The sequence below is a fragment of the Notechis scutatus genome, chromosome 11 (assembly GCF_049901735.1).
Source record: "Notechis scutatus isolate UNSWTSFEM ecotype Mainland chromosome 11, rNotScu1.2, whole genome shotgun sequence".
Lineage (NCBI taxonomy): Eukaryota > Metazoa > Chordata > Lepidosauria > Squamata > Elapidae > Notechis > Notechis scutatus.
Window position 1 is genome coordinate 8,190,789 of NC_142019.1, and position 27,416 is coordinate 8,218,204.

Below are 27,416 nucleotides of genomic sequence, written 5' to 3' on the forward strand. Positions count from 1 at the left end.
ATCCCTTGCCGCAGGGCAGCCCTCTGCTCTAATCCAGGCCCATCAGCAGAAAACGGCCAGGATTGAGGCTTTGGGGGTAGGGAGGGGGTCGCACGTGGCTCGCAGGTGCTTCCCTGCCCCGGCTCAGCACGCCCCGCATTCATCTGGAAACGCCGGATGATTCCAGGGCGTTTAACAGGCGAATCTCTTTCGCCAGGCCCGCCGGCCCTTCGCGTGGCTTCCAGGCTCATTGATGAATTCAGCCTCGGGGCCTCCGGTGGTATTGCCCACAACCGGCCCAGACCCTCCCCCCGCCCGGCCCCGCGCTTATTCCGGGTCTGCTCTCCATCGGTCCCGTTCGCGGTCTTTCCGAAGCCTCCAGGCAGGGACGCTGCCCGGCGAGGCTCCCCTTTCAGTCCTGACCTGGGACTCCATTCCCCTTAGTTCGCCCCCTCGGCTGGCTGTGCATGATGGGGGCGGCCCCCATGCAGAGAAGCAGCGGGTGCGGGAGGGGCTCATTCCGAGGCGGTTGCAGGGCTGGTGGGGCGACGAGGCTCTGATCCCTCCGCTCCAGGAGGCAAGCAAAAGTCCGGAGGCCCCGCCCCGCGCGGGGTACGCAACCGAGATTGGAAGGGGCGGGGCGACGGGCGGCGGAGGGGTTCGCGGGGGCGGAGCGGCGAGGCGGCCCTGAATCACCTTGAGGCTGCGCTCCGCCAGCCGCCGCTCAGAGAGGTGGAGACTCTCCGCGGGAATTGACCTTTGGAAGCCGGGTAGGTGAGGGGGGGGGCAGGGCGGGCAAGGACCGGTCACGGATCAGCCGGGCGCTTTGCTGCCGCCGTTGCTGCTGCAGCCTCTCGCATCCCCCGAGCGCCGGCTCCGTCCGACTACCGCCCCTATCATCCCCTGCCGGGAGCGCGGCTTTGCAACTGCGCAGGAGGAATTGCAACTGCGCGTGTTGGGGGGAGCAAAGGAAGAAAGGCGCGAGGTGCCGGGGGTGGGGGAGCAAGTGAGATGCTGCCAATTATCCATCTCAATTGCATCCGATCTTTTCCATCAGGGGATCCCAGGGGCCCCTCCGCCCATTTTTCGGCCGCAGCACGTGCGGTTGGGTTCCCCCCCCCTTTTTTTTTTGCCCGTGCAAGAAAGGCTGGAATTCAGCAACCCGAATAGATAGGTAGCAATACAGCACCGCCTCTTAAAAACCGGGAGAGCGGGAAGCGGCTGGCCTCTTTTCTGTTCCCCGAGGGAGCTGCGTGTCCCGGGCGTGGGCCCGCCCGAGCGCTGGCGGGGAAGGAGCGGCTTGGCACGCGGCCCTTTGTCCCGGGCAACCGCCTCCCCAGCCCCGGAAACGAGGACGGTCCCAGCGCGCCTGCGCCGCTTGGGAAGCGCGCGGTGCCGGCCCAGCGCGTGCTCGGCCTGGCCTTGCCTGGAAGCCCAAAAAGAAGGTCCCGATTGGAGCCTGGCGGATTCTCGCCCGGCGGGATTGCAACTCCCGGCCCCCAGGATGCTGGAGAGTAGCCGGGTCCCACCCCGCAGGCTGGAGAAGGCCGGCGCGGATACAGGGAGGGGGGGGGAAGGGACCGATGGGATGCTCTCCTGGTCCCCTTCCTTTTCCTCCTCCCTCCATCTCGTCCCAGGCTCTCCATTAGCTGTGTTTCCCTCAAAGGCAAGTGGGGAGGAGGTTGTGGGAACGCCTTTCCCCCCGTTTCCCAAAAGCGGTGCCCAAGGCCAGAAATCTGGCTGCACCGAGAAGCCTCGGATTGGCCTGGCTGCCATTTCCAGGAGCTCCTGGGTCTCTGCCACGAGGAGGGGAGATGGGGCAGGGGAGATCGGGTTGCACGTTGCCTCCTCTGACCTGCCTTTCCTCCCCCCTGAAAGGATCTGGAGAGGCAGTACCCGGTCATAAATCAAGGCCGACGGGGTCTTTATATATATCTCTCCCTGCCCTGTTTTTCATCTACTGCAAGTCTTGCGAAAGGCCATAAAGCAGGCATAGATTTCACAACCTCGTTCTGTGTTCAAGGCCCCCCTTTTGCAAATTATTTAGGCCCCCCCCCAATTTCCTTCATACCTTTGTGAAGGTGAGCGGACTCTCCTTCAGACAACGCCATTTGAACATGATGTGGCATTTCCTGGCATGGACCTTCCTTCCTGTCTCATACTGCCAGTTGCAGGACAAAAAGAGTGTAATGAAAGAATGGAACCACTTTCACTAATATTTGCATCTTTCCTTTCTGTTGTAAAATATTTAAATTGTCAGCCTGTAATTTCTGAGCTGGAAGTCAATTCCCCTTATATATTGGGGTGGGGGGGTTGGATGCTGCAACCTCAGGGCAATATTTTTCAAAGGAACGAAAGACCAGGTCAAAGTGTAACCACATATTAGCTTACAATTACTTAGTAGCAGCAAAGCAGGTTTCTTTAGTATGGTGCCTTCAAGGCTCCCTTCGAATGCAGGCCATGGCAGTTGAGGATTAGTGAAATTGTAGTCTAATGTCATCCAGGGTACCAGCTTAAGGTAGGTAGTGCACAAAAACTGCCCTAGGGATATACATCTATCCTAATAAAATAGGAAATTGCTACCTTCCTTTGTCAGAAGTAAAGTTGGATTCTCCAGGTTCATTTTGCTATTGTTTATTCTGCCAGCTACATTCCAGAATCTTTCCTGATGCTGCACAAGTGGGTCTTCACAACAATTTGCCTGTTGTGCTTTCCCGCCCTCACCTCCCAGGGCAAAAGGCACAAAACTTAAGCACAGAGGCTTCTTCCATGTGCAAAACCTCAGCTAATTTAAAGGTACCCAGCCCGATTATATCTCAGTTAAATAGCATTCATCCTTTTTAACGGCCACATGCTAAGAATCTAGGCAGAGAACCTGGGGTGATAGGAAGATGCTTCATCACACCAGATGGATCTTCCTGCCCCTGCAAAGTACTTGGTGTGCTGTTCAGAAGCCACAGCTTTCCAAATTTTCACCAGAGATCAGATTCTCCCCCCCCCCATTTCTCAAGTCCTCCCAATGTGAGCACTAATGCAGGCAGATGGTAGAAATGTGATGCAATGCTCCTTACTCAGAAGGAGGAAATGACTGTGCAGAATGGTTGAGTAGAACAGTTTTTACAAGTAAATCTTTCCTGTTGCATCTTTATGTTGATACTACCAGTTACCATAAAATAGCATGGGAATTGCTGCCAATTAAAGTGCTATATAAGCTTTCTAGACTCATCTTCGGCTGCATTAATATGGGGTATATATATATATTTGGCAAATGTGAGAACAGCCACATCTGAGGAAAGCTTCCTCTGCCAACTTCTGGCAAGCATGCTTTAACCCCGCCCACCCCTCTTTCCCAGGCTTGTACCCTACCCTCACGCTAAGTGAATTTGGGGAGACAATAAAAAGATTTTCATAGTAATAGTCCATTGTTATTGATCAAAGGTTCTGGGAGTGCCAATTTAAGCAACATAAATTCAGATGAAGGCCAATGCTGCATGCTGTAGCTTTTTAATGGAACGCTGGGGTCAGTGCCTTGCTGAATCAATCAGTAATAAATATAAAAACAAGAAAAGCACAGTTGCCTGCCTCAGATGTGTTCAAAACCTGAGTTTTTGTTGGTGCTCCTGGCTTAAAGCAGATTGGTGTGAAAACTGGTGCATAGGATGGAAATAAGATGTAATAGCAACTGGCTGCCTGCCGGTTTAGCTGTTGGGCGCAGTAAAGCTCTCAGACACATGATGCAGCCAACATTCAGGCTTCCTAAATTTAGCCAGAGCTTGTTCTGTTCTGCTTGGTATCCTCTGTTCCATTTGGCTTTCAGAGGTAATGGTTTTATTTATTTATTTTTAAAGAAAAAGTAAAATGGTACAGACAGCTAAAAATTGATCACTTCAAATCTTAGGGCCTACAGGCATGATACTTGAGAAAACTCATGCATTTTCAAATTTGGAGCCACCCAATTCCTTTGTGCAGAAGATCATACGGGATTGGAATGTTAACAAACATGTTTTATAGCATTGCAGCATTTAGTGTTCCTTATCTAATTTAGATTTCAGTAATAACTCATAAAGTATGATTTTGAAGATTGTCACACAATTCCTGCTTTAACAGTTCACATATTTTGGCCTCTCGGGTTAAGGCTTGCATTGTGGCCTCACAAGATTAAATCGGCTTTCTGCAAAGGGGTATTCTCTCTGCCCCTCCCCCATTAAAAAGCAGGGTGCAGATGCTTGAATCACCACCTGTAACATTTGTCAACTTGTAGTAGCAACTGTGGATATTTCTTACATACTCCTACTTCCAAAATTGATTGGACCATGTTAAAAGTACACTTACATTACAGATTGCAGGGAAAGAAAATAAATTAAATCTGTTTGCTGCTCACTCCTCAAATTTGTGCAAAACTGACAGTCATTAACAATTTTAAGAATTGCAAGCATCCAAACGCCTCAATTGCAACAAAAATTGACCTGTATCTTTCCTACTAAAGCTTCAGGGTATTTGTGTAAATCTTCCTTCTCAGATTATATCAGAGAGCATAAGTAAAACCACCCTTAAAAACTGTCTTGACTACAAAGCTTCACCTGTAATCTCCAGCATATGTCTTTCTCATCCCCCAAAGGTGGAATTGATTGAGCTCAGAGGCATATCAGTTATGAACAGCTAACACCTGTGACTTTGCAAATAGTTGGAACAAGCAGAAAATATTTTATGCTGCGGCAGAATTGCTGCCTCCTTAGGAATCCAGCTGCATGTACTGTACCAGGAAGGGCCTCACGTGCTTCTCTGCTGAATTAAAAAAGATTCTCCATTGTGGTACTTAACTGAAAGCAAGCAGCATCTTCCATGACATTAAAGAGCTAGCTTTGACTAAGGCCTCTGGGGAGACAGGGCCTCTTACTTGAAAGCCATGCGCACGGGGAAAGTTGCACGTAGCATAGGGCGGAGCATGTTATGGGCTCCGGAGCTGAAATCCGAGTCAGTCTAAAGCCCTGGAATAACAGAGCAGTCAGAAGGTTGGGTTCAGAAGCAAGGGCAGCTTTTCATGGCAGCTTGTGGAGGAACCCTCTGTAAAACTCTGAAATCGTTATTAAGGGATGGCTGTTCTTTTAGGTGCTTAAGCTCTCCCCAAAGTGAAATTGGCTGGCTTAATTCTTAAAACGTGTCTTTTATTTTTCTCATTTTGGTCTTCGAATGGCAAGGCTGAATTGTGATATCTTGACTGTGAACCAAAATGCCCTTTTATGCTTGAGCATGTTTGGCCTGTGAGGTGTATAGAGTTAGGCTTAAACTAAACTTAAAATAGCTTTTATTCATGGACATTACACATTAATTATTAGATTTATAGCCTGCCTTTATTTTGTACAATTTGATATGGCCCTTATTTGAGGTTAAATATATAGTCTGGCCCTTATGATCTTTCCTAGCATAAAATTCTCCCAGAATTTAGCAATGTGTCCTTTGAGTTCTCCAACCTTTTGTTTGCAAGAATTTGTAGCTACTGATGGCCATGCCAATGGGAATTTCAAGAGTTCTCGGCATAATATTTGCATTGTCCTTTGAAAATACACTTAGGTGCTGCAATGCTGCCTTGGAAGTGATTCAGTTTGAATTTTTGCCCTGCATTCAGCATAATTTTTGCCCTGGGTCTGAGGCTACACCCAGGTGCTCTCCATCATCCCCTAGTCCTGTCTGGGCTTGGATCTGGATTGGTGCAGCATGGTGCCTGGGCTGTTATGTGGAATTACAGTTCGGAGGAATAACTTCATTTATGGTTTCCCCCCCTCAGTTGGGTTATGCTAAATTTGTTCCGTTCTTCTGAGCAAGAACGGAAGAAGATAAATAATAGGAAACAAGTGTATGATGAATTGGGGAGGCATCTGTTACTTCTTTAGATTTCATAAAATGTTTTATCCTTTTTATATATATTTTTTCCTTTAACATCTATAAGTGCTTAGTGAACAGTATATTATCTGGGTCAATATGTTTTGCATACAATTCTGATAGTGATATTACCGATTAAATATACATAATCATACTTTTTCAACTTCTAACATTTGTGTATACCTAGTAATCATAACATGTTCTATTACATTTCAATATACATGATATTATTTTCCCAATTTCTACTGCCTGCTTCTTTTTCCTAGCCCTTATTAAAATAACCACCATGTTAAAAAGTATTAAAATGTTTTATCCTTGGAATTGCTGTTGCGAGGACAAAATGGAACCCCCAGGATCCAAAAAAGACATTCAGTGCTCAGACCACTCTTGTTTCAGGTTGAAAACTCCTTCTAAATGAAACGGCCCTCTCTCACACCCTCCAAGTGGAGTATTTCTGAGAATTTTTGTGCATGGAATATTTAGAAATCGAACATTTGGTGGCGCCGGCTCTTGGATGTTGAATTCAGTACTGTAACTTTTGTGTTCTTGCTTTAGATATCAACTCTCAGCCACCATGTCTACCAGTGACGCTTTCATCCAGACCCAACAGCTCTATGCTGCCATGGCAGACACTTTCTTGGAACACATGTGCCGACTGGACATTGATTCCCCGCCAATCACCGCAAGAAACACTGGCATTATCTGCACTATCGGTAGGTTAGGGGTGAGCCCCCAAATTGGGGTTGTCTTGGGACACCCCCTTGTGTGTTAGCTTGGTTCATATGTCGAAAGTCCATCTAGCTAAGAGACTTCTTATTCAAATCTCATCTCTAGAATTATCTTCACATTAATCCAATTGACAGGCCTCTTCAGGAAGATTGACACGCTGAATGTTACCATTTAATAGAATAACAGAGTTGGAAGGGGGCTTGGAGATCTTCTGGTCCAACCCCCTGCACAAAGGGGTATTCAGCAGGTTCTGACCAGTTCTGGAGAACCGGTAGCGGAAATTTTGAGTAGTTGAGCAAATGCCACCTCTGACTGGCCTCACCCCCATCTCTTCTCTGCCTCCCGAGTCCCAGCTGATTGGCTGGGTCTCCTTTGGTTGCCCTGCACAGGAGAACAGAGCTGGAAAGCAGGCTAGTGGGGGGGATTTTGCACTATCCTTCAGTGGTGGGATTCAAAAATTTTTACTACCAGTTCTGTGGGCGTGGCTTGGTGGACGTGGCAGGGGAAGGTTATTGGAAAATTCCCCTTCCCTCCCCACCCCACTAACCTGCTTTCCAGTTCCGTTCTCCTGTGCAGGGCAACAAAAGAAGACCTCACTTTCATTCATGAGGCCCTCTGACCATTTCGGACAATGTAATTTCATGTAATTTATTTAAAATAAGGAAACCAGAGTAAAGTAAAGAAAGTTGAGTTAGAAACTTGTAGAGGAAGTGTATGATCTTAGCTTGATAAGGAGCTGAGGATGTGAGGATTTTAAAACTGGATCTCTGGTTCACAAAAAGTTTTGCCTCTTGTTATTTTAGGTCCGGCTTCTCGGTCAGTAGAAATGCTGAAAGAAATGATTAAATCTGGAATGAACGTTGCCCGTCTCAACTTCTCTCACGGAACTCACGAGGTACAAGGGGGAAAAAACGGGAGAAATTGATGGGAATGGAAAGAGCCGCTTTCTGACATACTAGTGAAAACGGCAGTAATAAATAGAGGATTCTTATTCAGTAACCCCGAATCCAGTAACCCAGATTAATCTTGGCCTCCAGATTTAGGGCTGTAATTTCAGGTGTCCTGCTTGATGAAGCAACAGCCAACTTCATAAAATAATTCTTAAACAAATGGAGATGGTGAAGTTCTTTGCCACAGATGCATGGCTGTCCCTTTTCTGGTAAACTGAGTTTGGATTATTCCTTAAGGTTAAGGTCCCTGGCTGCCTTCTACTTAGTTGACTTAAATGGTCTTCCCTCTAGAGGTCAGTGGGGATTGGATTACTTCCTAGTTTCAAATGGCAGCGGAGCTCAAATGCCTGGGTTAAACAAAACAGAATTACGAAATGTGAAATGGGCAGGGCCTGAAGAAATATCGTGTAACAAACCCCTGGCCATCTTAAAATAGAGAGCACTCGCCGGCAAGGTGCAACTTCTGTACACCTAGAACATATCAGAAGGTCAAAAAACCCAAACCCTCCATCTTCCTTTAATGCTGAAAGAAAGTTCAGCTATTACTCCGCCCCGTTACTAGATCCTGCTGTATGCCTTCGACAAGATCTTGCAACTACTTGATTTAGTTGCCCCTCCAGATCGAAGGTGGTTGAAACAAATCTTCCCTTCCGCCTGGTGTTTGAAAGCTAAAGGAGATTTTGCTGAGTATGTTAACTGTGCCGGGGACAAGGTGGTGTAACATGTTAAAGGATCCAAGTAATTCCTGGAATGGAAGGTTTCCAATCTGATAAGGTAGCGCATCTGTTTCCAGAATAAATCAGACCTGCCTTAGAGGTCAGCTCTGCACATTAAGGTTACAAGAATTGTGCTACTTCGCAGGAGAAGAGGACAATCCCATTTCTATAAATAGAGCAGCCTTGTCAGCATGGTTAGAAGACACTTCCCCCATCTACATCTTTCCTTAAAGGCCAGCAGGCTGCTGTTCGCTTCCAAAAGGTCAAACTACAGACTGAACCATCTTACTAGCAAGAGTTTCAGTTTAGCGCACAAAATGCTATGCATCTACCTTTTTTAAAAACAAAAAAGAACTCCCCCCCCCCCTTCTTAAAGCTTGATCTTAAATTAATATTTATCACCCATCCCCTCCCACTTGTGACTGTATGACTGTAATTTTGTCGCTTGTATCCTTAGGATTTATATGGACTTGTTTCCTAGTATGATTTGATTGCTTATTGCACCCTATGACTATCATTAAGTGTTGTACCTTATTCTTGACGAATGCATCTTTTCTTTTATGTACACTGAGAGCATTTGCAGCAAGACAAATTCCTTGTGTGTCCAATCTCACTTGGCCAATAAAGAATTTTACCATCTGTCTATCTGTCTGTCTAATAGATTTTTAAGCATTGTATGTACTTGCAGACGAGCTGAGAATTTTAGGTGCCACAATACCCCTCAAAAATTGGTTTCAACGTAACCACGGATGAACTTATCCACACACATATATGGTAATAAAAGTCCTCATATATACTTGCAGAAAAGCCTATTGGTATATGCTGACCCCTGAATTTTTAATTAGAATACCATTAGGCAATTGTAAAAACATAATAAAACATGTCTGTTCAAGCCGACTCTTAACTGCAGTTTGGTATATTTTTCATGATATTTTGGTTGAACAGTCAGCTTACCCACGGAATGGGCTTCTCTTCAACTATAAGTATATACAATAGTTACCAAATTAAAATAATTACTGATTAATTAATTCCCTTCTTCAAAATCTTCCTTAACTGACTTTAGCAGAGTGTTGGTGTTCCAATAGTGAAGTGAAACAGTTCTCTGGCTTGTTAAGATGGGATCTTGGCTTGATTTTTAACCCTGAGTTATACCCAAGGGTTTGTCAGTAAGTTCAGAGATATGCATAAACCAATTGTCCCATCTGAACTGAACTGAATTCTTTCTTGGCCAAGTGTGATTGGACACACAAGGAATTTGTCTTGGCGCATATGCTCTCAATGTACATAAAAGAAAAGATACATTTGCCAAGAGTCAAGAATCATCAGGTACAACACTTAATCACAGGGTACAGTAAGTGATCAAATCATACTAAGAAACAGTCAATAAAAATTTAAGGATACAAGTTGCATTCGTACAGTCACAAGTGGAAGGGGATGGGTGATAAGGAGTGATGAGAAGATTAATAGTAGTAGTGCAGACTTTGCAAATAGTTGGACAGTGTTGAGGGAATTATTTAGCAGAGTGATGGCATTCAGGAAAAAAACCTGAAAAAAACCCCCTAGATATGGATTTAATAAATGTTGTTTAGCAAATTAAGCAGTGAGATTAAACTAACCAGACAGTTACTCTTATCACTTTATGCTTACATGTTCCTCTCTTTTTAGTATCATGCAGGAACAATCAAGAATGTAAGAGAAGCTACCGAAAGCTTTGCTTCTGATCCAATTTCCTACAGACCCGTCGCCGTTGCCCTGGATACGAAGGGGCCTGAGATTCGAACTGGGCTCATCAAGGGGGTAGGTGGATTTCTGTCTTTGCGATGATGCGGTTATTGCAGGACGACTGTTTATTCTACCTTGCAACCATCTGACAAGCAAAGTCAATGGGGAAACCAGACTTCACAAGTTACTAACTGAACACAGCGATTCACCTGTAGCAAGAAAGGTCGTAAAATGGGGAAAACTCACTTAGCAACAGCAATATTGGGCTCAATTGTGGTTGTAAGTTGAGAGACTGCCCTATACCAGTGATGGTGAACCTTTTCGGCACTGAGTGCCCAAATCGGAATGCACAGGTTGTCAGCTATGGGATCGTGATAGTTCAAGGTTAAAGCATGTGGCGTAGAAAGAAATGGAATTTACTTTGTGGATTGGTTCATGTGATGTGATGATAAAAAAAGGGGGGGATGGTTTGTAGGTTGGGATAGTTTTGGAATTCCACAGAGGTGCCAAGTTTCTATTCTAATAAAAGTACTTCGAGATTATGGTTGTCTTGGAATTACTAGCTGGAATGGATAATCTTTGGAACGCTGACACACACACGTGGGCCGGAGTGCCCGTCAGGTGAGGCTCCATTCAAAATCCAAGAAAGAAAACCTTAGACTCCATTGTTTTAGAGAAATGGACTTTTACTGAAAATTGAAGTGGGAGCATCAGAAGAAACACAAGATCTGAGGCAATAGGCGCGAAAATCACATATAGAAAGTTATGCCAATGTTCCCGCCCCCAATAGTTCAAACTGGCCGTCCAATCTGAAATGTGTATAATGGCAACGTGGGGGCATCTTCAGGTGGTGTTTCAGACATCTGGTATGCTAAAGACAGTTGACCTTGGCTTAGGCAGATAAGGGGCTACATCTGTGCAGTAAGCAAATGAGCGTAGTCAAGAAAGATCCCAGGTTGTACATTTCATCCATTCAAACCTCCAGCACTCTTCCCCCCCACAAAGTCCAATTATTCTTCCCTCCCCGTTTCTATGGCAGCTGGAAAGATAAGCAAAAGAAAGGATTTTTGGAGGCTGACAGTGCCAGAAACCCAAAGACCAGCTGGCCGTTGCATGGGTGCCTATTATATGATATATGATATATACCTACCTACCTACATACATACATACATATATATATATATGGTATTCAGCTTTGTTCGGGTATTTTCCCACGTCATTGTAGTTGTGCTTTTAAAGTTGTAGCAACGTTTCGGCAGAATCTCATCTGCCATCATCAGGCTTCTACAACTTTAAAAGCATAACTACAATGACGTGGGAAAATACCCAAACAAAGCTGAATACCACCATCATGTAAGTACCTGAAAACTTAAAAAACACACACACACACATATATATATTATATTATATTATTATATTATATTATATTATATTATATTATATTATATTATATTATATTATATTATATTATATTATATTATATTATATTATATTATATTATATTATATTATATTATATTATATTATATTATATTATATTATATTATTATATTATATTATATTATATTATATTATATTATATTATATTATTATATTTATTATATGGTGCCTTCATTCAGGCCATTTTCAGGCTGTTCTTTGGGCCATTTTCTGGCGCCCGCAAAGACCAGCTGGCCCAGCTCCAAAGTAGAATTGAGATAAGAATTTTAGATAATGTTGTAAAATAAGATATGAGAACATGAATTGGGATTGGATAAGATAAGCTTAATGTTTAATAATGACAAGGATGACGCAATATGAAATTAAACAAACAAAATGAATAGGTAACTATGGTCATGTTTGTATGGAGATGTGAAACCTGTAACCACACTGCACTTGCCAAATGAGAATTTTTTATTGAAAAAAAGAATAAAATGAAAACGGAGAAAATTGAATAACGGAATTACTAGTTTAATTGATATGGTAGTAGGCATTTGGAGAGAGTAAAGGTTGAAAATAAATATTGAAGAAGTATGAATTAATATGAATATATGCAATGAGAGATGTATGATATATTGATGCAACGCCGTCAATGTATTGTTGTTATATGTAGATTGAAATAAAAAAAAATTGAAAAAAAAAGAAGAAAGTGGCCTGAAAAACTCTCTGTTTTTTTGGGCTGTTTCCTGGTACCTGTGAAGACCAGGTGGCCAGCGCGCATGTGTGCACCAGAAACCAGAAGAACAGCTGGCAACATTGTGTGTGCCCACAGAGGTGGCTCTGCGTGCCATAAGGTCGCCATCACGGGCCTATTCTGACTTTCTCTCTGGTGAGAATTTCCAGATTAATCTAAAACAGGAAGTCCTACAGCAATGGGGAAAGTGTCAGCGATGGCTTTCTGCCCCTTCCGTAGATGTTGCTTTTGGGTGGTCTTTGAATGTGGAGCAACAGAGTCTCTTTTGGGTATTAAACTTGATTTTTTTAATGTATGCTTGCAGAGTGGTACAGCAGAAGTGGAGCTCAAGAAAGGCGCAACTCTGAAACTGACTCTCGACAACGCTTTCATGGAGAAGTGTGATGAGCATGTATTGTGGGTGGACTACAAAAATATCATCAAGGTTGTGGAAATCGGCAGCAAAATCTATGTGGATGATGGCCTTATTTCCCTTAAAGTTAAAGAGAAAGGTAAGTCCCAAAGGCATCCCGCCCAGTTTTTTTTTTTTTTTGCAACGAGATGGGCGACAAATGAATTTAATAACTAAACAAATGCTAAATAACATCTTAAATAGAAGCATATCATTGGACCCACCTTTTAGAAAGCTCAGCCTGTCCTGTGGGGTCCCAAGAAACGTTACAAAATCACAGCATCGCCACTTAAGTCACTTGCAATGAGGCAACCTGGCTTGATGATGCTCTCAACTAAGGCTTATTGAAAAAAAATTATTTTTATGACCCTGTAATTCCTTTTGTTGGGGCGACTGAGTGGAACTGAGCATTTACTGGCTGGACACCCTTCCTGACACTTAGGCAGAGTTCACAGCAGATATTTTCTCTTTGGGCTCCAATAGAGCAGGGGTTGCCAACCTTTTGGACCTCAGGGACCACCAAACTTGTAATTTTAAATCCCAGGAACCACTAACTGGTTCTGTGGGTGTGGCTTGGTGGTCATGTAACTGGCTGGGCATGGCTTGTATGTAAATATTATAAATATTTATATCAATATTTGATTTTATTTTTATTTTTAAAAAAGCAACTTTTACCCAAAATCAGGCAAAGCAGGCAGGCAGCTTGAGTTGCTCACAGATTCATTCAGTGATCTATTTATCTGCCATCGGCTAGCTCAGTCTCTCAAATTTGCTTGCCGTGAATCTGCATTGAATAATAGAACCTTCAGTCCTAAGGGAGGTTCCGCTGTGCTTAAAAGCAGAGCCGAAGATCTAAAGACTAGCTAGAAAAGCAAGAAATCCAACCATTTCCTGCTTCCTAGCTAATCTAAATCTCCCGGCACAGCAGAACAGCTGATGGTCGGAAAAAGGAAAAGTAGCAATTTAGCAGGGTAAAGGAGTAAGTGGGCGGGGAGGGTTCCCCGGGCCATGTGGGCTGCACAGCCTTGTATTTCTGCACAGCCTGGATTAATTGCTTTGGAGAGGTGCTCTGGGGGTGAGATTTCTCTGCGGTCCACCAAAATTTTCTCAGTGGGCCGCCGGTTGGCAACCGCTGTGATAGAGGACCATCAGTCATTGCCTAGCATCAAACTCTCAACCTCCTGAGTGTGAGGCGATCTTCTTCACCTCTCGGCCACCCTGCTTACTTATTGAAAAATCATCTACACCATAATCAGCATAATAGCCAATTTGACTAACGCTCGTTTGCAAAGAGCTTACAAGAATAAAAAGTGACCCTGTGGATCCCAAAGGTATTTTTCCAAAAAGTCAACCGGGCTTCCTCCTTCAGTTCTGAAGAAGCTTCTTGGATGAGAAGCAAAACGTTTTCAAGGAAAAAACAACAACCAAGAAAGTCCTTTTTTGGGGTGGGTGGGTGTGAACCATCTTTAGGACAACCATGACCTGGACGATTGAGAATCTCCACAGACATTTTGTGACCCTGTTGGTGTTTCAAATCCTTTTGCAGGCGCTGACTTCATCCTGACCGAAGTGGAGAACGGTGGGACGTTGGGTAGCAAAAAAGGTGTCAACTTACCTGGGGCTGCCGTCGACCTCCCTGCCGTTTCTGAGAAGGACATCCAGGACCTCAAGTTTGGCGTCGAGCAGGACGTGGACATGGTCTTCGCTTCCTTTATCCGCAAAGCGGCTGACGTCCACGCCGTCAGGAAGGTGCTGGGGGAAAAGGGGAAGAACATCAAGATCATCAGCAAAATCGAGAACCACGAGGGAGTGCGCAGGTGAGTGGCTGGTTTCAAGACACCCTGTACTCCACCTGTCCATGACATGGCCCAATCAACCTATCAGATTTTGGAAACTATATTAGCACCAGAGGCTTCCACACTGCCACTTTCTTGAGCCTGGAAAAATGGGAGGGGGGAATTTCTTGGAGTGTATGTGGTTAGACATAATAGCATTCTTTTTCTCAGTCACGGTCATGTTATTTCTGCACCTGGGTGAGAGGACGTCTTAAGCTGGGATGGATGGTAATTGGGGCATGTGATGCAATGAGGGGTGCAGGGGGTAGATTTGTATTTTGTACTTATTGCAAGAAAATCTGAAACTTTCAGATTCGAGATTCCCCAGATGTGGCAGTTTGCTACTCTAATAAAAGGAACTTTGGATAGGATGTCTGCCTCAGAGTTATTTGTTTGGAGTGGAGGTTTTCTAGAACGCTGACAGAACCATCATCCCAACTGGAGACCTTCCTCCAGACACCCCTCTCCAGGTGCAGGGCAACATGTCCTTGACTCTCTGAGAAAGAATGTTGAGTCTAGTCTTCCACCTCTCCATGAAATCCCCCCCCCCCCCCACACAACTTCCCAGGCAGCCTCGAAGCTTCTAAGTAAAATATGGCTGACGCTGGCTTCCTTACTGGCTGCCTGTCAGAAGATCCCAAAAGGGGATCCTATGCCCCCGGGACACAGCAACCATCATCAATAGGAACCGGTTGCCAAGCATCCTGAGTTTTGATCCCGTGACTGTGAAGAGTGCTGCAACGGTCATAATTGTAAAGAAAGGTCATAAGTCGCTTCTTTCACTGCCGTTGTAACCTTGAACCGTCACTAGATAGAATAGAGTAGAGTAAAGTTCTTTATTGGCCAAGTGTGATTGGCCACACAAGGAATTTGTCTTGGTGCAGATGCTCTCAGGGTACATAAAAGAAAAGATACATTCATCAGGAGTCAAGAATCATCAGGTACAACACTTAATGATAGTCATAGGGTGCAATAAACAGATGAACTGTTGTAAGTCAAGAACTACCTGTAATTAACAGGACTCTGAAGTCTGCTTCCTCCCCCTCCCCCCATGGGTGTCCTTGGCTTCTCGCCCAGCATCACGGCCTTCCTTTCTCATAACATAGCAATAGCACCTAGACTCCTATACTGCTTCACAGTGCTTTTACAGCTCTCTCTAAGCGGTTTACAGAGTCAGCGTATTTCCCCCAACAATCTGGGTCCTCATTTTACCCACCTCGGAAGGATGGAAGGCTGAGTCAACTTTAAGCCTGGTGAGATTCGAACTGCCAAATTGCAGTCAGCCGGCAGTCAGCAGATGTAGCGTGCAGTAGACTGCCTTCCAACTACTACTTTCTGTGCCACCGCAGCTCTTAATAACCCTTCCCTCTTTCCTTTTCAGATTTGATGAAATCATGGAAGCTAGCGATGGCATCATGGTAGCCCGGGGCGATCTGGGTATTGAGATTCCAGCTGAAAAAGTCTTCCTAGCCCAGAAAATGATGATTGGCCGATGCAACCGTGCCGGCAAGCCTATTATCTGTGCTACTCAGGTATTTGAAGGCTCTGAGCAAAGCCATTGAAGGGCTCTGTAGCATGTGAGAGTTCTCCAAATTCTTAATAGGACATCTTGTGCCCATATGGCCAAGGGAAATAAAAGGGGGCAGAGTTGAATGGGGTGCCTGAAATAGTAAAAAGAAAAAATTACCATGAAAGCTTGTCTGGAACCGTTCTTAGAGGATCTTAAAGGTTAGCCTATAATTAAGGATTTAACAGATAACCAGAGTTGGAAGGGACCTTGTAGGTCATCTAGTCCAACTCCCCGCCCAAGCGGGAGACCCTACACCGTATCTGACAGATGAACGTCCAATCTCTTCTTGAAAGCCTCCAGTGCTGAAGCTCCCACAACTTCCGCAGGCAACTTCTGTTCCATGGGTTGATTGCTTTCACTGTCAGGAAGTTTTCCTTATTTCCAAGATAAATCTCTCCTTGTTCAGTTTCCATCCATTTGGCTAACAACTGGGATTGTTGTTGATACCTAGCAGAACATCCTTAGTTTTTTACACTGTCCTTTACAGCAGTTAGTTTTAATAGTTTCAGCGGGGAAAGACTGCTAAGAAGTTACAGCAACTTCTTGAAGAAAGTTGGAGAAAACAATTCCTATTGTGCTTCATTGGACTGGTGGGGAAATATTGCTGTTGAGGCACGTGGTCAGGACACCCCAAAGCCAGAGGGTGATTCAAGAGTTCAAACACAGACACAGACACCCCCTAAACTTGTCCCAAGGTATAACTTGTCCCATAATCCAGCAACTGTAACTCTGCTTTCAGACTGGCAAAAATAAACTAGTGATCGCGACTGAAGCATATACGCGAAAAGGTTTAACCCTATGAAACAATTGGAACAAGCCCTCTCAACAATAAGGTGATCTCAGTGATGGGATTAAAAAAAAAATTATTACCAATTCTGTGAGCATGGCTTGGTGGGCATGGCAGGGGAAGGATACTGCAAAATCCCATTCCCTCCCCACCCCACTAACCCGCTTTCCAGCTCCATTCTCCTGTGCAGGGCAACCAAAGAAGACCCAGCCAATCAGCTGGGACTCAAGAGGCGGAGAATACATGGGGGCGGGGCCAGTCAGAAGTGGCATTTGCTGGTTCTCTGAACTACTCAAAATTTCCTCTACCAGTTCTCCAGAACTGGTCAGAACCGGCTGAAAACCACCTCTGGTCCCCAACCCTTGGTCTGTGAACCAGCACCGGGCCATGGCATGCCAAAAACCAGGCCATGCAAACAAGTGAAGCCCCATCTGTGGGATGGAGGCCATATGCGAAACCAGGTAGTTTGAATTAGAGTTTTAGCTAAGGACTCTTTAAGATGGACTGTAAACGTGGACATAGGGGAAGTTTAGAGAGAGTTCGAAGCTGAGTTCACCTGAATTCACTGAATTCTTTGCTCTGCGAGATCGTTTAAAAATAAGAGGCGACTTTGGGGCAAGTCAACTTTCCATTTTTCCTGCCAGATGTTGGAGAGCATGATCAAGAAACCCCGCCCGACACGTGCTGAAGGAAGCGACGTAGCCAATGCTGTCCTGGACGGAGCCGACTGTATCATGCTATCTGGAGAAACTGCCAAAGGAGATTATCCCCTGGAGGCTGTCCAGATGCAGCACCTGGTAAGTTGGCCCTTCAACCCTGGATGCCTTAGAAGCACTGGGCTCCCCCCCACCCACACCCCAGTTGCCCACCCCAACAAATCCTTTCCCAGGCTAGTAACTCGCATTTATATCCAGCAGTGGTTGATCTTCCCCCTGATCTGTCCACCCAGCTTGGTGTCCTCCAGATATGTGAAAATTAAAAAGTATTGCATATCTGGAGAAGACAAGCCCTGTTTGGAGAAGACAAAGGCTTTCTTGTGAGCATGCTGGTTTAACATCTGGACTGGGGGATCTAGTAGATTTGCAAAGGCTGGGACCCCTGTCATCTGCGTCTCGGGTTGGCCAAGCTGTCCAGATCCCCCATGTTCAGTTTTAAAAGATCTTTCATTGGATCCTTCCGTTGAAATGAGAAGAGAATTGCCTTGGTCTCCCTTGCATGTTAATTCCCATTGTTTAATTATCTGGGATTTAAAAGTAACTTGGCTTCTTTATGTCGCCTGGGGGGGGGGCGGGGGGAAGGAAATCCACAACGTGGAAATACGCGGGTCTGAATCCCACACTCAAATTCTGGACCAGGCCAGGGGGTGGGACTGGGTGGTCCCTTCGATTTTAGTTCTGCTGAACTATTACGCCCATGGAGAGTACCTAATTTACAAAGTGCATGACTGACCTCGTAAATTGCCCGAGAACTTCTCTGATCTGCTTTGGAATTTTGTAGTTTTTTCCCCCTTTGACCAACTTAAGCACCAAATATACCAGAATTAAAAACACTGATTGTGTTGGCTGTTTGCTGTGGATTACAACAGCCTTATAACCTACTACCCGTCAGCTGCAGTGTCAGGTCAGTTAGCTTCCTCAAAAAAGAATTCTCCCCTCCTGTTACGAGAAGGTTACTAACGCTACCTCTTGGCTTGGGCTGAATTCCTGATAACGTCATGGTCCCTCGTTGCACCAAAGAAAATGATTCCCAAGGCGAATAAGCATGATTGTCTTGCTCCTACTAATCCTCTAAAACCGTTTTTTTGTTGAAATGAGCAGGCACCCCAACAGCTTTCTACAGCCTCTATGTTCCCATCTACCTTCAGATCATTTAGGACAGAATGCCCCAATGTTTCCGGCTTTGTGGACCGGGGTTTTAGGGTTAGCTTGCGCAAGCAATGCGCATTCACGCCTGCCTCTCACAGCAGATGGAGCATGCATACATGCACTCACCTGCTGGCCGTTTCCATGGCCCAACTGGAAACCCCTCAGGTTGGGGCCCAGAGGTTGGGGACCGCTGATTTAAGGGCAAAAGGCTGGATGAAATTTAGGGAGTATTAGTCCGTGCCCACCTAACTAGTGCCAAAGGGCAGTTCTTCCAAAATATTGGAACCCAGGAGGAATTGATTCAGACCTCTGCAATGGCTCGAACAAGAAATTTCTGGCACCACCCAGAAAAGTGCACAAATAAAAAAAGAGTTGACCTGCTTTCTAATAGCATTCAGAGATAAAAGTTAAAATTCAACCTTCCTGTTCATCTCTGTTTTCATTAGAGAATTACACACAAAGATCTTAAGAGCCCTCAACATTTGCTGGGTTGTGTTAAATGTAAGTGACTATTGAAAGATTTAAAAACAGTGTCCTATTTGCCATAAGAATCTCAGGAGAAGCCTTCGTTTTCAATATGTAAACATTCAGATTATAATATTTTGAACTAAGGGAAGGGAAGAACAATCTGATTTGGTGACTTGAAGGATATCAAAAACTTTAAGGCTTCCAGGAGTCGTTAAAAAGCATTTTTGAATTATAATCAGAACCTGCTTTTCCTAGGATGACAAAATAAAGAGGAATTTTGTCTTTATGGATGGGGGGTCCTTCCCTCCTATTAGCCTCCGCCTGTAGTCTGGAGCCAGACACGAATTCACACAACCTCATCTTTGAGAACAGATCTGCTGCTGTAACATTCCCAGAAGGGTATTTCAGGTTGCATTTAGATACAGCTTCTAAGACTCACCTCTTCATCACTGTCTTCTGATGAGACTAACCATCTGTATCATATAATGGGTTTCTGGCTTTGTATCACCTTCTCCGTCTACCGATCTTTGTAAAATTCACATTAATCTTGAATCCTTGGGGGCTAAGGTACAGTCGAAACTGTAATTTTCAAAATTGGTTTATGTTGCTTTCCCTAATGTGTATCATGTTGCAAATCATTCTTATCGAATCTTACCTTAACTGCCTAGTTATAATAATCTGGAATATGTAGAGCTTTGCATGCTATAAAAAATGCTACCCAAGTCTCAACTTTTGGCTGGGAAAAAACACACAAAAGCTAATTCCAGAAGCAGGACAAACAAGTTTCGATCCATCTTCCTTGAAGTTGGGATTGACTGTTATTTTCAAGGAAGCTCCTGAGCATGTAAGCATGGGATTTTACATGGCACTTGAGCTCAGGGGAAAGTGATTACTTGAATCCTTGCACTGGGTAACTTAAGGGAGAAAATCTTGAGTTTGGGGCAAATTCTTAACAAAGCAGCTGGCAGATTCTCTTTTAAGTGGAATTTCTACAGCCAAATGAGTGACTTGGTTTCCTGCTAAAAAAAATTGGGATGGAGCAGCAACAGAGTCCCCAAACCTCAGGATATTTTTCCAAAAGACAAAACAAAAAACAATTGTTCCATGACACATTAATGTTGGTTCTGCAATCAGAGCTTATCACCAACGCCCCGAATCCTTCGGGTTTTAATTTCTTCGGGGGATTTGAGCAACTCACCTCTCTTTCCACTTGGCCTGAATGATAATCCTTGCTCTCAAATGCTGATTTGTGACTTCGGTGGGCCGTTCAGGTTTGGGAAGCTGGTGGCTGCCTCACCCCTCACTGTCTGTCACGCATGTCGAATAAGCCATTAAATCTCTCTTGCCTTATTAACGTGATCATATCACTCGATGTATCTCTTTCCTTCTTTTCTGTGACGCTCCTCCCCTTCCCTTCCCTCCCCTCCCTCTCGCTCTTGGCCTTACAGATAGCTCGGGAGGCCGAGGCCGCAATCTTTCACCGTCAGCTGTTTGAAGAACTTTACCGTCACACTTCTGGCAGCCGGAACCCTTCGGAAGCCATGGCTGTCGGCGCAGTGCAGGCCTCTTTTAAGTGCTTAGCTTCTGCTCTGATAGTTTTGACAGACACTGGCAGGTAGGGCTCAGAGTTAGCCAGAGTAACCAAGTAAGTTTGTCTAGAGTAGGGGTCTCCACCGTGGCAACTTTCAGACTTGTGGACTTCAACTCCCAGAGTTCCTCAGCCAGCTTTGCTGGCTGAGGAACTCTGGGAGTTGAAGTCCACAAGTCTGAAAGTTGCCAGTGGGAGACCCTGCTCTAAAGGGGTCCCCAACCACCGGTCCACGGACCGGTACTGGTCCGTGGAACAAATCCTACCGGGCGCTGGTTTGCTGGCGCCGCCATCTTGTTTTGATGAAAAAGTGCTTCCGGTGAGCTTTTCCGGGTAGAAAGCTCACCGGAAGCACTTTTCATCAAAACAAGATGGCGGCGCCTAGCGCTCTGGTGAGCTTTCGGGTAGAAAGCCATTTCTACCCGGAAAAGCTCACGAGAGTGCTAGGCGCCGCCATCTTGTTTTGATGAAAAGTGCTTCCGGTGAGCTCACCGGAAGCACTTTTTCATCAAAACAAGATGGCGGCTCAGCTGATGCCGGTACCGGGCCGCGGCATAAAAAAGATTGGGGACCACTGCTCTAGAGGATTTGTTACGGATAGTTTTAAGGTGCTTTGGAAAAAAAAAAAATTCCAGGTGCTGCTCTATGATGCCAGTAGGGTTCTCCCACAGCAGTCTTTAAAAAACTTAAAAAACTAAAACGTCAGCCCGTCTCCCTCTGTCTTAACCAAGCAAGATTTGAGGCAGGCCGAAGCAGACTCAGGGAGGTTCGCAGTCGCGCACAAAGGAGTCCATGCCACGGGGTGACAGGCCAAGCGGTGGATGCAGACCAAGGGAGCCGAGACTCACCTGCTCTTGTGGGTGGATGACCACCTCTATCTCCCCCATCCCCAGCAAGATGCTCAAGGCTCACCCACCTTGGCTGCTTCCACGCTGGTTCTCTCGCCGTCCCTCTTGCGGCGATGCCTGACGTGACCGCCGTCACCCGAACGCCCTGTTGCTCTTGTAGATTGCTCGCGAAGCCGAGGCAGCCATCTTTCACAGGCAATTGTTCGAAGAGCTCCGCCGGCTGGCCCCCCTGAACCGAGACCCTACCGAAGCCGCCGCTGTGGGTGCCGTAGAAGCCTCCTTCAAGTGCTGCAGCGGGGCCATTATTGTCCTCACCAAGTCTGGAAGGTAGGAGGCGGAAGGCGCTGGCCGAAGTCGCGAGGACTGACTTGGCTCGGATGGCCAGATAACGAAACGCGCCCTGCTGCTGAGCAACTGTCTCTTTTCTTCTTCTCAAGCACAGGTTTTCGGTCTCTGGATGGAAGCGCTGCCAACGTAGCCTTGGGCTAGCTCTTCCCAGGCCGGGAGCTGCTTGCTTAGCCAGCGGTCCTCCAGCTTCACAGTGCCATAGGGTTGGACAGGATAATAAAGGCCCTTTTTAAAATTGAGTTTGTGGATCACAAACTTTGTTTGTGATAAGTGTTTGCCCAGTTTTTTCCAACTTTCCAGATGTGTGGAATTCAACTCCCAGAATTCATGCTGGCTGAGGAATTTCTGCCGAGTTTGAAGTCCACACATCTTAAAAGTTGTCAACGTTGAGAAACACCATCTCAGACAATAACAATGAAACAGCAGCTTGCTCGTTTCACAAAACCTAGTGGTAATTTTCATGGGCTCATAATTTGTCTGGGCAAGTCTTTTAAAAAAAGAGGTCACTCCCCAGGGCATAAGCCTCCAGAAAGTTTTAGGCTGCCTCTTTTATTGGAAAAGTTGCAGGGGAGGGGTAAGTTATTGTTATATAAGTCATAAGGAGCCCTCTTTGGCACAGTGGTTAAGAGTGCAGTACTGCAAGCTACTTCTGCAGCCAGCTGCCTACAATTTGGCAGTTCAAATCCCACCAGGCTCAAAGTTGACTCAGCCTTCCAAGGTGGGTAAAATGAGGACCCAAATTGTTGGGGGCAAGAGGCTGACTCTGTAAACCGCTTAGAGAGGGCTGGAAAGCACTATAAAACAGTATATAAGTAAGAGCGACTGCTATTTTCCTGCCAGCAGTTCAATCCTGACCGGCTGAAGGTTGACTCAGCCTTCCGTCCTTCCGAGGTGGGTAAAATGAGGACCCAGATTGTTGGGGGCAAGAGGCTGACTCTGTAAACCACCTTGAGAGGGCTATAAAGCACTATAAAGTATATAAGTCTAAGTGCTATTGCTGTTGAGTGGGCAATGTCCACAGCTCAACAGCTGTGTAATACATGCCAAAGAGAGTGTCACTGAAACTTTGATCTCATTTTTATCAGCACAGAGTTTTGCACATTAAAGGGGGTGAGCTTCCTTGTGATTCAGTGTATAATGGGACCCAGACCACCATACTAAACCCTAATGTTTATCTGAACATAAGTGTGTTTCAAGAACAGAGCAGTGGCTTGGTGGCCAGGCTTAGCATGCCAGTCAACAGGCTGCAAGTCTGCAGTTCGTTTATATCTCTGTTGAAACTGCAGAGCGAATTTATTTTTCTGCAGATCAGACCAAGCCATGTCTGCAGTATTGTTTGCAGCTAGAATTGATGCAGAGTACTGATTCTCCAAAACAAGGATTATCTGGGGGAAAAATATTTATGCAGATTTGGAGGAAATAACACTCAGGAAAAAAGAAGCAACTGAAATGAGCAATCCATTATATTGGCACACCCTATGAAATAAAGAACATAACTTCCTGCTAAACCTTTCTTACTGTTTTCTCATAAAGGGTTCCTACCTACTGTTTGCTTCTGAAATACTGCATTTTGCAAATATAATTTAGTTCTGGATTGTATCCCCCTAATCATATTTCTGTAACGCTTTCGATTTCTTAATAGAAATCGATACAAAATTGCCTCATTTGCAAATATTTATGATGCTTGATGTTGAGGGAAATTGGAAAGAGAAACCAACAATGTTCCTGTCAGGACGCCCAACAAATCCACCCCCATTCAAATCATAAGTCTCTAGCCACATCTCTCTGAGAAAAGAGAATTGATTTATTAGAAGTGGCCATGTTGGCGATGCAGCCGATACTAAAATATATCATTCATTTCCCCCTTGATCCTGGGCTTTCCCCCAGGAATGTGTCCTATTGGAGAATGTGTATTCTCCAATTGGACTCATCCATAGCCAAGAGTCATCAATCATGCTCTCCAGTAATATTCTTGCACTCTGACAACTTTGGGCTGCCAGGGTGATTATCTAGGCACTTGAGGAACACACTGTTTCCCCCCACTCCATTTCTGCTGGCAGCTAAAAAGACCAAAGGAATATCTTTTTAGTTGACATTCAGCTCCCCTCACTTCTTGAAGGTTCCATTTAGGGCAGATATTTTATTGAATATACTAATTCTGTAGACTGGGAGCCGATATTTTTAAAATAATACTGGAACCAGTTGAAACCATGATATGTATGTATTAATCTCAGTGTCTCTTTTTTACCCCCACCCTGTGTGCTCCCCATTTTAAAGCAAAACGGCACTTGCAGAATTGTGTACGTTCCAGTCGGCTGGCGGTGGTGAAGGTGATTAAACTTCCCAAATCTTTTTCCAGATCTGCTCACCTGGTGTCCAGATACCGACCACGGGCCCCCATCATTGCTGTGACCCGTAATGCTCAGACCGCCCGCCAGGCCCACCTCTACCGTGGCATTTTCCCAGTGATGTGCAAGGAGGCAGCCCTGGATGCTTGGGCCGAAGACGTCGATCTCCGTGTGAACCTGGGCATGAATGTTGGTAAGAAGTCATTTAGGGGGGGGGGGGTGTGTGTCTTAGGTTTCCTTCCTGTAAGATGAGCCTGGAAGCCGAAGGGAGCAGCTACCTTCTGCACTTTCCAGAAGCTGGTAACATTTCGGGGGTGGTACAGCAGGAATCTCCAAACTTGGCAACCTTTTAAAGACTTGTGAACTTCAACTCCCAGAATCCCTCAGCCAGTCATACTGACTAGGGAATTCTGGGAGTTGAAGTCCACAAGTCTTAAGGCTGCCAAGTTTAAAGACCTGTTGTACGCCACCAAGGGCACACACTCCAATATTAAAAGTTAATGTTCCCAGCATTGGGGTTTAAAAAATTCAGCTGTTCCTATCTTCTAAGGCAGGAGTCTCCAAACATGGCAACTTTTAAGACTTGTGGACTTCAACGCCCAGAATTCCACAGCCAGTCAATGCTCACTGGGGAATTCTGGGTGTTGAAGTCCACAGGTCTGGTTTAAGAGAATAATAATGGAAGCTGGCAAAAACAGTTTGAAAATGGTGGTCACATCACTGCGCCACAAATAGCCGTGAAGGTTGCCAAGCACCCAAATTGAGATCACAGCGCGGAGGGACCATGGCCATAATGACTCCGAAAGTGGGCTGTAAGTAGCTCTGCGGAAGAGGGTTGGAGTAATTTCATTGTGGCGCAGTGGTGAGAGTGCAGTACTCCAGGCTACTTCGGCTGACTGCAATTAGCAGTTCGAATCTCACCAGGCTCAAGGTGGACTTAGCCTTCCATCCTTCCCAGGTGGGTAAAGTGAGGCCCCAGATGGTTGGGGGCCATAGGCTGACTCTGCAAACCGCTTAGAGAGGGCTGCGAAGCACTATAAAGCGGTATATAAGTCTTAAGTGCTATAGCTATTCTCGTTTTGCATCTTGTGTGAATTTAGTCTGTTGGGTTTAATGCCTCACACAAACCGGATTAAGGGTTAATTTAATAATTAGGAAGCATTGTTGGTCATGAAGTGTCGGAGACGGTGTAGCATGGGGGTTAAAGTGTTGCATTGGGATTGGGAATCCAGGTTTAGGTTTCAAGGCACATGGTGGCCCAGTGGTTAGAGTGCAGTACTGCAGGCTACTTCTGCTGACTGCAATTTGGTAGTTCAAATCTCCCCAGGCTCAAGGTGGACTCAGCCTTCCATCCTTCCGAGGTAGATAAAATGAGGACCCAGATTGTTGGGGGGCAATAGGCTGACTCTAAACCGCTTAGAGCGGGCTGTAAATCAGAGAGTGAAGCAGTTTATAAGTCTTAAGTGCTATTGCTATTAAAGACTCTTATTGAGCAACCAGTCACAAGTCAAAGAGCTCCCTCTGGATTCCGCATTAACCGGTCCTGCTTTTTCACGTGTCCTGTTTTGATCCTTTCCCAGGCAAAGCTCGTGGATTCTTCAAGTCAGGGGATCTGGTCATCGTGCTTACTGGCTGGCGCCCTGGATCCGGTTACACCAACACCATGCGTGTAGTGCCTGTCCCGTAAAACGGACCCTGGCCACAATCGCCCCCTCCTCCCGCCTCACCCCCCCCTTCCTGTCCCTCTCGCATTAGACCAGCAACTGCTTGCAATATTGTTCTTTGTCTGTAGAGCGGATAGTGACTGCCCTAAAGCCATCGAGTGCAGTAACCGGGGAGGCGGAAAAGAAAGAGACTTTCAATTTAGAAATACTTGAAATAGTTTGATAAGTGGAACCTCCTCCCCCTTTTCTCCCTTGCCCTGGGCTATCCGGCCTTATTTGTTAGGAGCCAGTATGATCCAGCAGCCGGGGATCGCCCAGTTTCTCTTCTGGAGCCAATCTCCTCTGCAGGGAAACCAGGAATCTTGGCTGGCTTATTTAGTACGGCATTGTAGGCGAGGCTTGGTGTCATACTTGTCCTAAATCCCACCTTTCCCAGCCTCTCCTCCTTTCTGTAAGTCTGTGTTGTCAGCACTCTGCCAAAACACTCCTCACGGGCTCTGCTACACCATAGTTGGCTTGATCTTGCAGGGCCCGTCTTTGTCCTCGCTGCGAAACACGCAACAAATGCTTGTTCCCTTGTAAGCCACGATGCACCTCACTTGATCAGATCGACACACACTCCAGTAGGGGGTTGACACAAGCCCCCTCTCCTGCCCCTGGGAAGTTTTAGAAAGCAAATCTTTTTCAGTCTCCTGTTCCTCCTTGCCAGTAGACCCGAAGAATATCAGATTATATATATAGATGTAGATATATATATATATTTCACAGTGGGTTGGTTCAGGAGTAGATTGTGCTGTTTTTGACAGCCTAGGAAGATTTTTGGGGGGGGGAAACCAATCTGCTCAGGAAACTGAATGCAAGCAAGCCAGGCCACCGGAATTGTTCCCATCACTGCACTCCACCCAACCAAAGCTACCCAGGGTTGCTTTTGCCGCTGTTGTTGAGCTGTCTTGTGTTCCAGTTTTGAGTCATGCCTCCTGACAGTGCACTCTGTAACTCTCTCTATACATTACCTGCTGTTAAAAAGAGATGCATCGGATTGTCAGATGCTACTTAATACATCAATAAAGCAGAGTTCAACCCATCCTTTCCTGTTTCGAAGTTTACCAACCCACAGCTGGGTTGCTGTGCCGCATGAGAAATAAAAGTGAATTGGGTAGAGGGGCTGGGAAGGGCTGGCACCATCCTCCTGAAATGTCCTTTGGTTCAAAATACAGTTATTAAAATATCACTTTCCCTTCTGCAATAATGATGGAAATTGAGGCCAATGTCTTCCCTTCCACGCCTCAAATAGCAGCAGTTACTTAGAAAGAAAATTTGCAATGGAAAACACAACTGTAAAGTATAAACCCCCTTGTTTTCAAGGAACCACATAGTGCCCAAGTAAACTTCTGTGCTGCACTATTGTTTAGTATGTATAGTTTAGATTTTGGGTTTGGTTTTTTTGCATATAACTATGGAAGATGATAAAGCTTTTAGGAATTCCCATTATTTCATCTTTACATTTATATATTTTCCTAAAACGTGTAGCTATAGATGTGAAAATAGTTGGACTT

The 27,416-nt window shown here is 45.3% G+C and overlaps 1 protein-coding gene across 2 annotated transcripts; it reads left to right on the forward strand.

The window, feature by feature from the left end:
* Positions 1 to 705: 705 nt before the first annotated feature.
* Positions 706 to 26,944, forward strand: PKM (pyruvate kinase M1/2). 2 transcript variants are annotated; one of them, XM_026684099.2, is made up of 11 exons: positions 706 to 749; positions 6,415 to 6,572; positions 7,392 to 7,483; positions 9,920 to 10,051; positions 12,453 to 12,639; positions 14,086 to 14,356; positions 15,756 to 15,906; positions 17,376 to 17,528; positions 20,513 to 20,679; positions 24,208 to 24,389; positions 25,777 to 26,944. In XM_026684099.2, exons 2-11 carry the CDS (start codon positions 6,434 to 6,436, stop codon positions 25,881 to 25,883), a joined length of 1,581 nt encoding a protein of 526 aa, XP_026539884.1. In that variant the 5' UTR covers positions 706 to 749; positions 6,415 to 6,433; the 3' UTR covers positions 25,884 to 26,944. The 2 variants fall into 2 exon arrangements, with proteins under 2 accessions (XP_026539884.1, XP_026539883.1); XM_026684098.2 differs by lacking the exon at positions 20,513 to 20,679 and adding an exon at positions 21,661 to 21,827.
* The last annotated feature ends 472 nt before the right edge of the window (positions 26,945 to 27,416 follow it).

Coding starts and splice junctions, on each gene's coding strand:
- PKM (XM_026684099.2), top strand. CDS start 6,434: ATGTCTACCAGTGACGCTTTCATCCAGACCCAACAGCTCTATGCTGCC. Junction 7,484..9,919: donor TCTCTCACGGAACTCACGAG/GTACAAGGGGGA, acceptor CTCTCTTTTTAG/TATCATGCAGGAACAATCAA. Junction 20,680..24,207: donor GTTTTGACAGACACTGGCAG/GTAGGGCTCAGA, acceptor ATCTTTTTCCAG/ATCTGCTCACCTGGTGTCCA.